Genomic DNA, 15,994 nt, shown 5'->3' on the forward strand with positions numbered 1-15,994 from the left:
CTGGGATTATGTAAATACATCTTTAAATAGAAACAATTACCTTTCATGTAAAGATACACACTTTTTGTATTGTAAATATTGATTAAATTATGCTACATTTATTTCTGCCCAGATTTTGTATGTGTTGCCACCCTTGTTTCATTGTGAGTCACATGCTGTGTTCCACCTGTAATACTGACTCTGTTATAAATAATGTCCGGGCACTGTTTTGGGAAATATCCACACTCGAGGTACATTATCTAAAACATTCAAATGGTTTCATGAATCTTAACATGACATAACATTAGACAATAAACACAGGATAAGAACTGGGAACATATTCAATTTACAATTACATTTACAATAGAATATCAAATAAAAAGGAAGTGCACAGATAACATTACTTTAAACAAGTGTAATGTGAAAGTGACAAGTGTAAATGACAAGTGAATTTAAATATGAAGTATTAAAAGATGTGCAGAGGATGGACCGGGAGGGAATTATTCTGTCCTACTAAGGTTGGAAATAAAGTATTTTTTGTAACACCATCCTCGTTAGAATCAACATTATTTTGCCACTAAAATGCCAGACAAACAAATATAACAGTTTAAACTGTAGTCATATTAAAATAAACCATTTGCTGTGAACAAAGTTAAAATTAAGGTCATCTCACATAGTATTGAACGGTGCTGATTGTAACATAACTAAGTGGCCTATTTAGACCTTTTCAATGCGACATCCCATGCCTAATTGTTCGTAATGAATTTGTTTAAATCCAGTTCATGAAGATAACGTCTGTCTTCTCTTTCATAACTAAAACTTAGTATTATCAACCAGGCGACTGGCCCAAAGCCCTCAAACACATGGTATAAAATACCCCAAGTGCTGGTTTGCCTCTTTTGTTTGGTAAGGTATGAAGCATACATTATGTAATCAAAAAATCAATTGACGACGAGAAGATCCTTAAAATGGATCTTACGTTACCTGGTCGAGGCCCTGTTTTGTAAAAGATCCATTTGTCCAAATTTTTCATAGCAATTATATAATTGATAAATTCAGTGTGGTGTTGCCTTCTCTGTGCATAATTGTATTGCAGCCGTCATTGTGCTCACACAGTACATATTTGTGAATGTATTTGTGCATAATTAGTAATACTAATGCACAGTGAGAGGGGGTCGATAGGAGGGAATCTCAGCAGCAAACAGCCCCCCCCCCTCCTCCCTCTGTCCACCCCCCACCCTCAGTCCAGCCCCCGGAGGGGGGAGAAAAAAAAACAATAAATGGCGTAGTGTGCCCATGAATTACAATTCCGCTCATGACCAGAAAAGGTGTGCAGAGTGCACATGTATTGAATGCAAGTTAATTCCAGACGGGAGACGGTACACATCCGGAACTGCAACAAAACACCGCGAACGGCAAATACGACTTTTATTTTGTAAGAGCGCTTTCGATTACTTCCTTCCTCGTGTCACATGACCTCACCCCTCGCCTAGATACGAGAAAGCGTCGCTCTGCGGTCGCTACGGAGAGAGGGATGGGTCCGCTGTAGTTTAAAGACACTTCAGTGTTGTTTCCCACGCAGTTACAACAACTCACTGCCATGGCAGTGGCCGGGGGACACGCTTTTCGGTCGTCGCGACAACGACTCTGCCAAGTTTGAACGTGTGTATGACCACGCTTCGGCGCTACCAGCGCGTTATCTTGACATGACCGATAAAGATTAGTGAGCATGCTAGCGAGCTAGCCACAACCTCAGCAGCACGCAGCGACCACACCTGCCGGGAGACAGGTAAGATTTTTTGGATTCACTCATCCCAGGGCGGCGTACCACATGGCTTGCTTTTCTACTACAAGTTACTCAAGTTTCGGTGAAAACCCTCGGTTTCGTTACGTAACGTCTGCCAGCACAGTTCATAGCAGGTGTTTTCAAGCGATTAATGCCTTGTGACAGTAATGATGCGGCTCTAATAGGATTGGAGCCCTCTCCTTCCTGTCGATTGTTTGAGGAGTACGCCGGGATAACGAGGGAGGAGTTTAGCTGTGCGTGTGTGTGTGAGAAGGCGGCGTTTACGTGAGAACTCGTGGTTTAATCTCACTTTGTAGACTAGTCTGTCTAAGCCTTATGCAATATATTTGCTGTAAGAGGCTGTCTACCTAAGTGGGGATGTGCAATGTATGTAGGTGAGCCTTAAATAGTATTAAATAACAATTGTCTGGCAGAGCAAAGTGTACAGTGATACATTTGCAGCGAGCAAATCCCTTTAGGTTTCCAAGTCAAAGCATTTAGGTCTCAATCTGACTAATTTTGCTATAATGAGATACAACTTCCCAGCTCAGGCTTGTAAAGTGACGTGATCTGTTGTTCCTCATCATCACCACCGATCACTAAAGGCAAGGATAGACATTTATGCATGCAGCGATACATTGTTGTTCTATTTTCTTTTTTTTCCTCTCTCTATTTTTCTTTATACCATTTCTCTGTCAGTGTGGCTGCAGGTTCCTAGCAGACATGGGCAAACTACAAAGCAAGTTTCGCAAGAGGTCTGACCTATACAGGTGAGACATGCATGCTACTGAAACAGGGTCTGTGTCCTTGTATCTACTACATGCAATGCATAGTGCACGTTTTACACAGAGCAATACCATTATCCTATTTTTGTGCAATTTTGTTACTATATTTTATGCCTTATTTTTTATTTATTTATTACCTTAAGTTTATTGTTATTCTGTGTGTTAGGAGAATCCAGCAAAATCTTTTCATTGTAAAGCGTGTAGTTGGTTTACACTAGAGAAAAAATGAAAACAAAGTACTATCAAACGTGTGAGTATATGCATAGTTCAGTCATTTGGGATTGGTTTTCATTGCTGTCCACAAGACAGGAGCTACTTGCAGATGCAACTAAAATCAGATAGTTGGCAAGCTAAAATCTGAGATGGAAAGAATTGGCTGATATGTTCGATTTGTGATTTTTTCTCTCTCTGTGTTTTCTGTGCAGGGCATCTCAGGGGGAGAAGGCAGATCATACCTTTGACAGTCAGGTGATGCAGTATGAACCAGCCCATCAAGGCTCCATCAACACTGTCACCAATCTTAGCCCAGATTTGTGTGTTTCTGGTGGGAGTGACCAGGTAAATCATTCTATCCACTTGTAGTATAGACTACTCCAAAAATAATAGCATTTTAATGACATTATTATTATTTGCTGATGATTTTTCTCTGGGTTTTAGAACGGTTCAGTTGATGAAAGAAAAAGATAGTTCACATTTTGAAGTAGATGATATAACAAGTCTTGTGGATCAGGGTTGGTGTTTAGATCCACACATCTTCCTGTCCACATCTGAAAGGTCTTTGGGCAAGAAACTGAACCCCAAATTTCTCCATATGGTCAGGCCAGCGCCTTGCATGGTAGCTCCCTAAATGGGTGAATAAGTGGCAAAAAAACATACTCTGGATAAATGTATCCGTTTACAATTTAATATATGTGAGCATCCTTGAACATGTGGTGATTACTGTGTGCACATGTTTGTGATTGTAAATGTGTGTGTGTCTGCACCCGTAGGCGGTGGTGGTGTATGACTGGAAACAAGGCCGGATGTGTCAGTCCTTCCAGGGTCACAACCGAGAGGTTACCAAGGTAACATCCATACTGTGTCTGCACAAACTAATGAGGTGATGCTGCTCAGAGATTTTACGCATACACACAATGTGTCCTCCTAATTCTGCCTCCGTCTATCTGCCAGGTACTGTGCTATCCAGGCAGTACATGGATCTTTAGTGCCTCACGGGACAAGACTGTTCTGATGTGGGACCTAAACCAGGGGGACGAACCCATTCAGGAATTTTGTGGGCATGAATTGGTGGTCAACGGACTAGCCATCAGCCCTGGTACGCACGCACACACACCACACACACACAATGGGTCTCATCAGTCAGGTGTACCTATTTTAACAGTTTCTGAAGCCTTTTCCTTGCTTAAGATGAAGTTCATACCCTTATGCCTTATGTTCTATCTCTTATGTTTTATCTATCACAAAACATAACCTACTATCAATAAAATACCCATAGTTATACTCTTGCTCATATATATTTGTAGTTGATTTGGAACAGATATATTTGTTCTTATTGGCAGCCAGTCATTGCAGCAGTTTATATAGAGTGATAAAAAATCTAAACTGAGAATAAATCCAATTATCCTTCAGCATTGTTTGCATGAAAGTCCACTTTCAGTTATCCAGGGTACAGATCAAATGTAAGATGTGAAAGCGATAAGCTGGATAGTGTTGAAGGCTGAGGGGAATATCTCTGAACTGATTTTATGCCTTGGTCTGTCAAGATGCTGCTACAAGCAGCAAGTAAAATATCCTGTAAGCAAGCGGTGATACATCTTTTTACTTGACTGGACTATAAGTTTATTATCTCAGTTTAACAACCAGAACAACGCAAGTTCATGTTCGTTTTAATATATTTCAATGGAAATATTAAAACATTCCTGGTGTTTTCGAGGCTTTTTCTTGTCAATGAGAGTTTTGTAATTTCATACACATTGTCATATATTTAAGATCACTGATCTGCACTGATCACATGGAACTGTTTTTATCGTGATTTGTAGAGGGAAGAAAGCTGTGCACTGGTTCTCGTGACAACTGGATGTGCCTGTGGGATATAGAATCTGCAAAATGTGAACAGAGACACAACGTTTCTAGAAACCTGGTGAGAATAACAGTATGTGCTTTTGTGTGCACACAACCTTTTACCAAGAATTGTTTCAAGCACGCTGGATTGCCTTAGGTGTGTACCTGAGCATGTATGAAAAAAGAATCACATCAATAAGCCTTTCAATCTGACTGTTACGTCTGAGTTCATGCCCTGCAGGCGCTAAACTTTTCCACTGTCCTTTCTTCACCGTCCAGGTGACTCATGTGTGTTGGGTGCCAGCCAGCTCCTCTATAGTCCAGACCTCTGAGGATAAGACCATAAGGTACAGAAAGATGTGTGACTGCAACTATATCTACTACTGCACTTGCACATATCTACAGTATTGTATACTGCAAAATTGCTTCTGTTTGTGCGGTTATCACCAAATGATGAGGTAATAGACACTTGTTTAATATAAGCAGTATTGTACCTGGTCTAGAGCCTTTGTAAGTGGAATATTCTCACAGAGTGTTGTACCTGTATTCATCTAAAACATTTATGATACAAAACATTTTGAGAGGCACTTAACAGCAGCCTGAGCACGTCCAGTATTACAGCAAAAATGGATGATAAATCATCTATCCTCAGTGTACTGTTAACATGTCAATATATCATTTGGTTCTGTTTGTGGTTTACTTTACTTGTCGGATAAAAAAAAAAAAAAGAAGTAGCTTGCACTAGTGTATTACTATAGTAATGTTTTTGTGTATGTGCACAGGGTGTGGGACAGCCGTACATGGCAGGTAACCAATACTTTCCCAGCCAAGCAGTACATCCAGACCCACTGTGATGTTTCTCCAAATGGAAACTACTTGCTGTCCAGTAGCAACGGCTGCGGAGGCCAGGGCTGTGAAGCCACGGTGAGACCACTGGAGGTGTTTGTGTGGTTGCTGGCTGTATAGACGGAGACGTAAAGATGGAGGATTGGTTGGGGCTGTCAGCTGGTTACCTATTGTCTGACTTTGTTTCAGTCATGCAAGACAAACATCATCTGGGATGAACAATATGTTTATTATTGTAGCTCATAAAGCGGGGAGACTGGTGGCTACTCGGTTGATACCAGTTGTCTCTTTTATTTCCTCTCAAAGAAAACAATATTTAAACATTGCCTTTGTGCAGATGGTCTCTGAATGTTTCCCTTGTGCGTTTGACTCCCTCAGCTTGCAGCTTGAGCCCCCAGCTAGAAATGTTTCCTGTCTAATCTGTGTCTTCTAAAAGTAGCAAGAGACAAGTCAAATATGAAGTTAATCCTATTTATTTCCAGAGGATTCGCAACCGTTTGTGACCTAAAGCCCACTTCTGATTTTAACCGCCTTTCCAAATAAATGGGGAAAAACACAACATGAAAAAACATAAACTGGGCTGTAATTATGTGTTATGCCACTTCAGCTTCTTATAATAACACATAAATATTCCTCTCACCCATCACTGCCTGCCATTATGAATCTAATTGATATGATGGTATTGCGCGTCATATTTCCTCACCACAGCCTTGAGAGCCTTTACTGGTGCAGGGTTAGGGTTCCACATCACGTTTTGGTTTCAACAAGTGATCCATTTTGTGTCACTGTACACTAGTGCTAACAGTGGCAGATCATGGCTGACTCTACCCGATGAGGCGTCAAGATGAGTTTAAATTTGATGTCTTTATTCATGTGAGTTCTCAAGTACATTGAGATAACGAGCTCAAGCTGGTTAAAAATAAGTAACTTCTTATATTACAAGTTGGTAGTTATCAGTTGGTAGTACCACATCCCATTAGGTGGTGCTCTGAGGCCATTGTTTGAAAATAGCTGGAAAAGCATTGATCCGTGTCAATTTTCAGGTGGGTGGATGTCTATCTTTCCCTGTTTGTTTTGAGGACTGTAACTTTTGTGTGCATACTTGAATAGATATGTTAATTTAGTAATATTATTCTAGTAATACAATTTTTTTTAAATGATTTAGTCATGCTTAATGTAGTTTAAAAAAATATTATTGTCAATTTCAATTATATAATTAACACTTGTTATGGCACAATTTCAGATTCCTCAACTGTCCGATGTTAGTTTTGAAACTTCTGGCATTGCCATTTGTTCTCAGTGGAGTTTGTGTCTGTGTTGTTAGCTCTGGGACCTGCGTCAGCCCGGCTGTAAAGTTGTGGAGTACAGAGGTCATAACCAGACCACCGCCTGCTGTATGTTTCTTCCAACGCCTCCTGGTGGCCTAACTCAGGTAGCAACATCCTCCCATGACGGCTCCGTCAAACTCTGGGATCAGAATACAGCAGGTAACACCCACTAATGGATGGAAACATTGATGTACAGAAGCACACACACACACTTACCGTCATTGTTTGGCTGTGTGAGGCTTTTTACTCTCACTCTCATCCAACCCTACCTCCTCCATCCTCTGTTCAGTCTGCTTAGGGACGTTGTGTCTGGATGGTGCTGGTCCACTGGTTTGTCTGGCTCCCACTGACTCCAACAGTTTGCTGTGTGCCAGCTTCAACAGCGGCCTCCATCATATCCAGGTCGGCAACGGATCAAACCAGGCTCAGGTTTCCGGGGCGGAGTCAGGTGGCATGGACCTCAAAGTTGTGGCACGCTTCTGACAGCCAGGAGGAGCCTGGTGGGACTCGAAACCCTGATCTGTGAACAGCCAGCTACTCAGTGAGCATATCACTGGACTAGGACGTCATGTCAGTTCTTTAAAAATATATATATAAGTATATATATTTTACACATTTCTATCAACATTTTGGCTTTACTAGACTGCCGTACAGTGAAGTGACAGAAGAGATCAGTGAGATAAGGAGGCGCTGATAATGACATGTATGGAGGATGCACCTTTTCGCCCATCAAAAACACCTGGAAGCCCATCAGAGCTGTTCTGCTGGGAGACTGGTCTGTAAGTCATATTTTCCCTTAATTGACTGTAAAAGGAGCCCGCTTTGATTGCTGCTTTCATGGACCAAACCAGATGAAACTGTGGATTGCTCTCAGTTTAATAGGCTCCTTCAGCTCGGTGAATTTGACAAGATGCTTAATGCACATGTTGTATTGCTTTTATTGGTGGTGGTGCATACGCGTTTGGAGGACATCCTGATGCATCTGGAGTGGTGCTGAAAATGTGGAAGTATTCTTAGAGTCAGGGGCCAGTTATTTGGTCAAGTGTATTTCATTTTCCTGGATTCAATTTAGTAAATGCAGTCAGACTTGCAGTCTTGTTTGTCAGTGTGGAAAGTTATTTTTATAACCAAAACAGAGTAATGAAGTATAAGTGTATGTTGATTATATGTAACTGTTGATTAGTTTGTTCTGTAGATTTAACCTTTGTGTTAGACCAAATGAGAACCTATGACACAAGACTGTATAAACATTGGGTTTCTTTTTTTTAATTTTTTTTTTTTTTTTGGTAGAATTCATTTCATGGTTTGTGATATTTTTTAACTGAAGCTGCCTAGGTGTTGTTGGTGCCGATCTTCAATACATTAAATTTCAAAATGACTATGCAAAAAACCCTGAGTAATTCCCTTTTATAAAGTATTGTTTGAATAAATGGGATTAGAATACATTACAAACACAAAAGACAGCTGCTAACATTACACCTGGCACAAGTTAAGATTGATTAAAACATTAGACTGTTATAGTATCGTGTTGCTACTGTGCTTTTAACAACATTTGTTAAACTACTTTGTCAGGATTAGCAATACAGGCTGTAGTTTAACCTGCGACTGCTAATGTTATAATTAGCAACCTTAAGTGGGTGAATTTGGCCAAGAATCACAACATTGTCAAGAGACGAGTTAAACCACTTGTACTCTATTATCAATATGAGTGTAAATGTAAAACTGATTACCATTTCATACGGTGCCCAGGAATCCACATTCAATTATGAAATATTTAAAAATAATGTAGGGAACACTACAAGCAGTAGGGAACCAACGGTTTAATTTCATGAGAATTTTACTGTTTGGGTATTTGCTACTAAACATTCAGATAATTTAATCTGTTAGATGCATTATAATAAAGCAATACATTATTTCATAATGTCTGGTGAGTAAATCTGGGTTGTGTCTTTTATCAGGTGAGATGTTTGGTCCCAGACTTGTATGAAATATGCCTCCTACATGTCACTAAATATGAACACCTGCTTCATCTCATCCAGTAGAGTACTACAGATACTTCAGAGATGTATCCTAGTGCAAATCAATAGCATGTACTTTGTCTGCTGTGACAAAAAAAGATCTAATAGAAGCAAGTTTCTATCAAAAACTGCCGCCGTGTACAACTTAAGTTTTGTATTACCAGCCACTGGAGCTCCTTGGGGTTAATTGCTTAGCTCATAGGCACCGTGACAATCTGTGAAAAGAATGGACTTCCACTGCACGGGTCGTTTGCAATCTGTAATTCACTACAAGTTGCTGCACAGCAGGCACATGTTAGAAATATGGATTTCATGTTTTTTAGCACAATTTCTTACATCAATAGGACCAGCTAATAACAGTACATATCAATGCCTTTAAGATGTTTTTCTAATGTATGTGTACACAGCAAAACTCATGGCACAGCTGAGACTCATTAAAGTCTTTTTAAGGCTCTTAAAGATAAAGACATTTCTGTTCTATTTTCTTTTTGTCAAGTAAACTGTAAAATGAATATCTATTCCAGAGGCTTTTAAGCAACACCAAAGATGTACCAGTGCCATCTAGTGTCAGAAAAGTCACATGTTATAAAGTTATTACCAAATTCAACAAAATAAAAATGTATTAATGTGATTGAAATAAAAAGTACATTTTTAAATCTACTGGAGCTTTCATCTCAAACCACACATTAGCTTAACCTGATTCCTGTGACTTTAGTATACTTGAAGATTGACTGGTGATCTTTGTTATCCTGAAATAATTATCACGACGTAACAAACACACATTCACAGGAATATCACATCTGAATTAAAATATTGATGAATCAGAACATACTTTGTCATACTGTGGTGTTTAATTTATTCAAATCGGGACCTCATTTTCACTGACAAAAAAAGAACTATTTATCCTTCAGCAGGTTTTGATAAAGACACTTTCACACAAGAGCAGGCAGCACAGTTTGGTGCTTGCCACAGCACTAAAGTACAGAAATATTCAGAAACAAAAGAAGTCCAAATATATCAATGAAATGAAAAAAACAGATACAAATAATATCCTTAAATTAAAACCAAATAATGTACATTGGCACAGCATGTAATAAAAAAGCAGGCGACGTGGAATAATAGGAACAAGTAGGATACAGTACATTTATGGAATTACTAGCCATTCACAGGCAGTTTCAACATATAAATTGAATCTGAACGTAGCATTTAATCCAGTGCTAGGAAGAGTCAACTCAAAGATGCACTGGCATCTTCCAACATATAAGTGGTAATGACAATCGGTACTAACATGCCGAGCTAGTGGCAACTTTAAGTATACAGTTTGCATTCAAGCTGGTTTTTGTTAGATAAACTGACATGTTTCTGGTGCTAGAAATTATGAGTAAAGACCGTGGGCAAGTTTAAGACAGTTTCACTCATCCTTTGTCTGAACACCTGATTGCCAACCCTCAAAATACTGAATCTTTTAAAATTCTAATGCCATGAACCATTGGAAACTGGGTAGAAACCTTCCTTAAATAACAAACATGATGATTACTATTCAATTAATAATTTCACAAATTCCATATTCTGTCATTAGTAAAACATACACAGGCCATTGGCTTCAGACTCAGGATCCTGCACCTCTTTCAAGTCCGCTTGAAATCATTTTAATTGTACGATTCCCCAACATGTGAGGGATTACTCCAGGGGATGCTCGTCCAGTTTAGTTTTATAAGTAATGTGACACGGACTGTGTGAGAGAATTTGGTCTCTACAGTCAGTGTAAATGTTGACTGTAATACCCAAGACTCATATTACAATTCACTGATATAATCAACTTCCAACCCATCACACAATACATTTTGGAAGGTAGTAAACAACATGTATATATAATAGAACATAAAAACAGCATGCAAGAAAGTTCATATTACTTTGGCCATGTGGGCGTGGGGAGTCACTGCAGGGATGAACTTGGTGTTTGGGGAGACATTTTTGATCAATTGATACACATTAAGACACGCTGTATTCAAATAGTAAACAACTTTTGTTTAAGTGAGACTTCATTCGAAGATAAGGATGAATTGCAAGATAATGGGCAAATCGGAATCCAGCAAAAACGAGATGTCATGATAAGTATCTGAATGTGCAGATACAAAGCCACAAAGTCAGTGTGTCTGCCTGGTATTTTGTTGCTGCAACACCTTCGTTCTAACAGTGCACTTTTCCTAAGTGGAGAAATTACAAAGGAGTGAGGCATAAATGCTTCTCACCATACAGTTGCTGAGGACTTTGTTAAAGTGAGTGTCGAGTGTATAAATACCGGTTGGTTCTTTGGCCTCAGTAATGTTATGAACTAGAAGTGCCCTCTGATGATGTCAGAACTTTCTCATGACAAACTAAAACGTAAAATTCCCCCTCCCAAATTTGCACAGCATTAGGGTCATTTGTATAAAAATGTGTGTTTACAGGGTCCAGATTCTATAAATTTGAATTACAAAAAGCTGCGACAAGGGGAATATGAATAGAGTAAAAAAGAGGTGTTAAACCTAGAGAAGCTAGCAGAGAAACATTTTCTTTTATGCGGCACATGATAACAACAAAAAAAAAAAGGTCCTGAAATAATACAAAAAAAGAGACACAAAAAGCCCTCTCAAACTAACCAACTCAAGTTGGCTAAAGTGATGCACACCAACGCTCTGTTCAAAAGCACAGTTTCTATTTAATAATAAAATGTATAATAAATCTTGCATTAAGTTACTGGTAAGTATCACTTTCCACATACATAAAACAAAATTTAAAAAATATATGCAGCTTCAAATTTCCAATGCCGAGTCAAATGGGGTTGTCAGGATGAGCTTGTATTTTTGCCAGATTCAAAAAGGCACTAGACCAATTCAATCTGTAATAAAGTTGAAATATTGATCCAGTTCACACTTAACTCCTCATCAAGCCAGTGCGACTCAGCAAGTATTGTTTTTATACATTGCTATGCAATTTTAACATGATACGAGAACACAAACTGCACCAATTTATCGACAAGTATTGTAAGTTACCGAGACAGATTTCAAACTAAATCTGAAAAACTATTAAGTGACTCAAAGAAACAAAGACATGATTTTAAGATTCTTGATATCTCTTTTCCAATTCTATATGCGTGTTGGTTGAGTACCTGAGATATTGCTGCCCGTATGCATTTCTTCTTCATCGGATTGGTGACTTTTTAATACAGTGCTTTTCGTTTCACAAAACGTGAAAACACACACACAAAATAACGCATTTGCACACACATTCGAGTAGGTCCCCCTGATGCATTTGCTCATGCACCCATACACACAAACCCTCAGAATGAAAAAGAGGTCCTGATCTCAAACTATTGGTGCTATGGGACGGTGACTTCATGACACAAACTAGATCTACATGATTAACTTCTTGGATGGAAAATGGAATAAATAAATCTTACTATGAACAACTATCTAACATCTTGAGGATTTTTACACATTTGAAATTTGAGGTTTGTATCGGCCCCCTGCATCATACAACCTCGTCCCTTTCCTATTTCACTAGTTTCAAAAAAGGGAACAAATGATTGATTTTGGACCTTTGTAACAACTGCAACCCCATGTTATTCACAAAGATAGAAAAGAAAAACAACATACATGAAATATGACTTCATTTAGCAAAAGCATTGACAATGCTTATCCAAACACCAAAACTTCTAACCCCAAATTGGGAGTTTTTTTCCAAAAGTAGTTGCGGTGTAGAACTAGGCCAGCATTAAGAAAACCATGAACATCTCTCTGATGACTTCCTCACAAACGTAGCAAAAACCTTTCAATCAAAGCCTTAGGACAAATGAAACAAAAGAAAAAAACATTTTGTTTGGTTGATTTGTGTAAGCGCCAAGTCAACGGTCCACACCTCTCAGGATATATTTTAGGTATTCTGTAACTAAAATCAACTCAAGCAGTTAAAATACTGTTTTCCAAAACTATTTTTGTCCCCCATCTGACAATACAGCTGTAAATACCCAGTAGTTGTGTACTGCAGACGCATACAGGAAACACCAACTGCAGCTAGTTGTACTAGAACCCCTCCTTCCCTTCATCCTCGCTGCTACCTACTGGTCCCCGGGGCGCTCCAGGCCGTCTATGACGCGGCTCAGCCTGATGTTCAGCAGCCTGATCTGAGTGTCCAGGTGGTCAATTTTCTCTTCCAGTGAACCGGCCCCGCCTCCTCGACGCCAGTACGCCCCGACGGGCCCCGTCATGAAGTACACCGCCATGATGAAGCAGAGGGGCAGCACCGCGCGCTCAGGGTCACCCTCAAACTTCTGCAGGATGTAGAGGCAGGACAGGGCGAAGAGCGTGACGCGTGCCAGCCAGAAGAAGCGCCCGAACACAGCGTGCAGCAGGTAAAAGAACCCCCCCAGGAACATAGAGAGGAACCAGTAGGCCACAAGTACCGCGGCAACCAGGAGCAGGGCGCGTGCCGGAGAGTTGGTGAGAGATGTGGGGCTGAAGTAGTGGCTAAGGTTTGAGGCTACAGAGAGGAGAAAGAAGAGGAGGCAGTCTCACATAAGTTCTTCTCCTTGTGCCCAGCTTTCTTTGTTAGAAATACATAATACATTTAAAAACTTACATTCGATGCCCATCACATCCAGCAAATCGGACCAGATTTTCCAGATGGTGTCGAGAAACGAGTCCACTCCATGAACAAACCGCTCCGTGGTTTTTGAGAAAAACTACAGATCCAACAAAAATGTAGAGGGATGGGTAACACTTTTAATAAAAAAATAAATTAAATTTGTAGTTAACTAAGCATGAAGATAACTATAGTCCTAGCTTCAGTCAGTAGTTGCACAATAACCATGATAAACAGACAATTCTCCATTCTATCGAAACACCACAACGTGTGTAGCTGCTGAAGTAGATTGGACTGAATTTAACCTTTTGGGGAAGTGGCTTCACAGTTTTTCCATCTTGTAGATAGAAGACAGCATGTTATTGATATCTCGCTGACTAACATAAACAGCCCATTTTTAACAGCTCATCATAGATTAGGTTACATCTGTATTCGGCACAAAAGGTCTATTCAATGTCACTTGGAAGTCATCGGTTCAAACACAGACAAACTAGATGCTAGATACTATATGCTAAACAGCTTTGTTGACGAGTCACAAGAATAATTTGGCGTATTGTTTGCAACCAATTGCCTGCAGAACTTTAAGCAGTCACTCAGTTTGCGTGTTGTTATCATTAAACTATGCGAACGCAGACACGAGGCTTTCATTGTACGTTTTCATAATGCATACACACGGGTAGGCCTACATGTTGATTTATGTTGTCGATAAAGGCTAAAGCTGGTCTCTGTGCAGTCATACGGTTATTAGTCACGTGTGTAGCCTCACATATGCCACTTAGGTTTGCTTTTGTTGCCCATACAAACGCGGAATTCTTGAATTTCCCTTTGGGGATCAATGAAGTTATTATCTATCTATCTACAGGAAATAAAATAAGGAATAGAAATGCAGGAAGTGCATCTGAACCAATGGGAGAATACAGGGCAATGGGTTTCCTCAGAAAGAGCAGCTTTGTAACAGGAAGTCACAATAACGAAACGAGTGGCCTGTATCGACGGGGCTTCAGCCATCTGTGAGGTGACGTTTGATGCACTTGCTGTTGGACTCTGAACAATGAATGAAAAAATCGGTTCCACAACAAATTTGTGGAATTTAAGCGCCACCACATAACACACACATCGTAGTTAATTGAACGCGACGACGCTGTATCAACTGCCATCTCGTTTTATTTGGATAAAACATTGAATAAATGGCTAATTTTTCAAAATGGCATCCGTGAAATTGTCTGCCAGGCCTGGGCGGGCTGGTTTCCTGTCCGCCAGTCAGAGCACACAACCCGCCTCGTCTGCGAGCGTCTCCAAGCCGCTGAGACGAGCTGCTGTCTCGGGAACACGTGTCCCTCACTCACCTTGTAGACCCCTCTCATGTTGTCCTCTCCGAAGACGCCACTCAGAGTCTGGTAGACGCCGTTAGCTGCCCGTCGGAAGCTGTTCTGGTTGCTGGTCTTGCTTCTGGCCGCCTCGGCTGTGCAGAGCAGAGACGCGGAAAGCACCAAGAAAACCACGAAAACCCGGATTCCCTTCATGGCACCAAGAGTCCCGCGACGTTAAGGCAGATAAATGTGTATCGAAATGATTCAATTAAAACACCAGGCAACGTTGGGAGTTAGCCGGCCAGGAAGACACCTTGAAGGGGGTGAGACGCGCTCCTGTGATAATGGTGATAACCTGTGTTGCCTTCAGGGACCCCCTCCCGTGTCCGAAAATGGATTTTCGTGTGAGAGGAGCAGCCTGCTTTATTGTATCAGTAAAATTTGAGCTACTCGTTGCTGCAGTGTGGCAATCTAAATATTCTATCAGTATTCTCATTTGTTTTTGAACTGGTTTACTTGCTAAATAAACAGCCCTTTTTGTCTCCTGTATGCCTTCAAATATGGCAGCTGTTAAAAATACTCATACGCACTAACACTATGTAGTATACCAAATTAATCAACTTATATTTCTAACATGTATTCTCCATCTGTTTTCCTTGTGAAACACGTGTATCTAGGTGTCATACCGCTCAGATTCCTAAATTTGCGTTTTTCTTTAAACGCATCGTTTGTCTTCATGAAAATGTATGCCAGGATAGTCTCAGCTGACTGCTGCCCTCCAGTGGTGAAGTAGTCTTACTGGTTTCCCTGACTATCCTCAACGTTACTGCATCTTTTAGTCTCCCTTTATCTGTGTCTACAGCTACACAATTAAACTACGAACCAACATAAATAAACATATATTACACACATGTGCATGTTAGAAATTTTATGATGTATATGTTACAGTAACAGTGATTGTGTGAACCTTGGTGAAATAAACCAACAAGTAAATAAGACCAACGTCTGCGAGTCTTCCTGCCGTGGACGTTACAGTATTAATAGCAGATAACTGCGATAGCGCCATCATTGCCACTGAAAGAGGATTTGCAGACGTTTCCTTTTTCTTTATCTTATCTCGTAATTACGAGAAAAAATGTTCTATTTTTTTATCCAGTAAATGCAATGCGCTTCCGTACTTATGTGATACGGTAGATAATATTATCAATGGGGGCTCTATCCCTTCTCTCTGCATCGGATTTCTGGTGTGTAACGATAT

At 40.1% G+C, this 15,994-nt stretch overlaps 2 protein-coding genes across 4 annotated transcripts; one reads left to right on the forward strand and one right to left on the reverse strand.

The window, feature by feature from the left end:
• The first annotated feature begins 1,481 nt into the window (after positions 1-1,481).
• Positions 1,482-8,828, forward strand: wdr31 (WD repeat domain 31). 3 transcript variants are annotated; one of them, XR_011080215.1, is made up of 11 exons: positions 1,482-1,768; positions 2,465-2,535; positions 2,976-3,108; positions 3,540-3,614; positions 3,721-3,865; positions 4,590-4,690; positions 4,891-4,958; positions 5,394-5,535; positions 6,782-6,944; positions 7,075-7,326; positions 7,428-8,826. XR_011080215.1 is itself a non-coding variant. In XM_068605277.1 (10 exons), exons 2-10 carry the CDS (start codon positions 2,489-2,491, stop codon positions 7,266-7,268), a joined length of 1,068 nt encoding a protein of 355 aa, XP_068461378.1. In that variant the 5' UTR covers positions 1,482-1,768; positions 2,476-2,488; the 3' UTR covers positions 7,269-8,828. The 3 variants fall into 3 exon arrangements, 2 of the variants coding, with proteins under 2 accessions (XP_068461378.1, XP_068461377.1); XM_068605277.1 differs by having other exon boundaries at positions 2,476-2,535; positions 7,075-8,828; XM_068605276.1 differs by having other exon boundaries at positions 7,075-8,827.
• A 659-nt stretch (positions 8,829-9,487) lies between these two features.
• On the reverse strand, positions 9,488-15,080 carry bri3bp (bri3 binding protein). Its single transcript, XM_068605278.1, has 3 exons — positions 14,773-15,080; positions 13,424-13,526; positions 9,488-13,324 (listed from the first exon to the last, which is right to left on the reverse strand). The coding sequence occupies exons 1-3, from the start codon at positions 14,947-14,949 to the stop codon at positions 12,903-12,905; spliced, it is 702 nt and encodes a 233-aa protein (XP_068461379.1). The 5' UTR covers positions 14,950-15,080; the 3' UTR covers positions 9,488-12,902.
• Positions 15,081-15,994: the final 914 nt, after the last annotated feature.

Source organism: Clinocottus analis, unplaced genomic scaffold (genome assembly GCF_023055335.1).
Source record: "Clinocottus analis isolate CAN_PGR_092001 unplaced genomic scaffold, fCliAna1.0.p SCAF_7, whole genome shotgun sequence".
Classification (NCBI taxonomy): Eukaryota; Metazoa; Chordata; class Actinopteri; order Perciformes; family Cottidae; genus Clinocottus; species Clinocottus analis.

Bases quoted from the DNA above. Each gene is read 5' to 3' on its own strand.
- wdr31 (XM_068605277.1), top strand. From the start codon at position 2,489: ATGGGCAAACTACAAAGCAAGTTTCGCAAGAGGTCTGACCTATACAG. The intron at 3,109-3,539 runs GTAAATCATTCT...CTGCACCCGTAG, and splicing joins TTTCTGGTGGGAGTGACCAG to GCGGTGGTGGTGTATGACTG. The intron at 3,615-3,720 runs GTAACATCCATA...TCTATCTGCCAG, and splicing joins ACAACCGAGAGGTTACCAAG to GTACTGTGCTATCCAGGCAG.
- bri3bp (XM_068605278.1), bottom strand. From the start codon at position 14,949: ATGAAGGGAATCCGGGTTTTCGTGGTTTTCTTGGTGCTTTCCGCGTCT. The intron at 13,527-14,772 runs GTGAGTGAGGGA...TTGGATCTGTAG, and splicing joins ACATGAGAGGGGTCTACAAG to TTTTTCTCAAAAACCACGGA. The intron at 13,325-13,423 runs GTAAGTTTTTAA...TCCTCTCTGTAG, and splicing joins GGATGTGATGGGCATCGAAT to CCTCAAACCTTAGCCACTAC.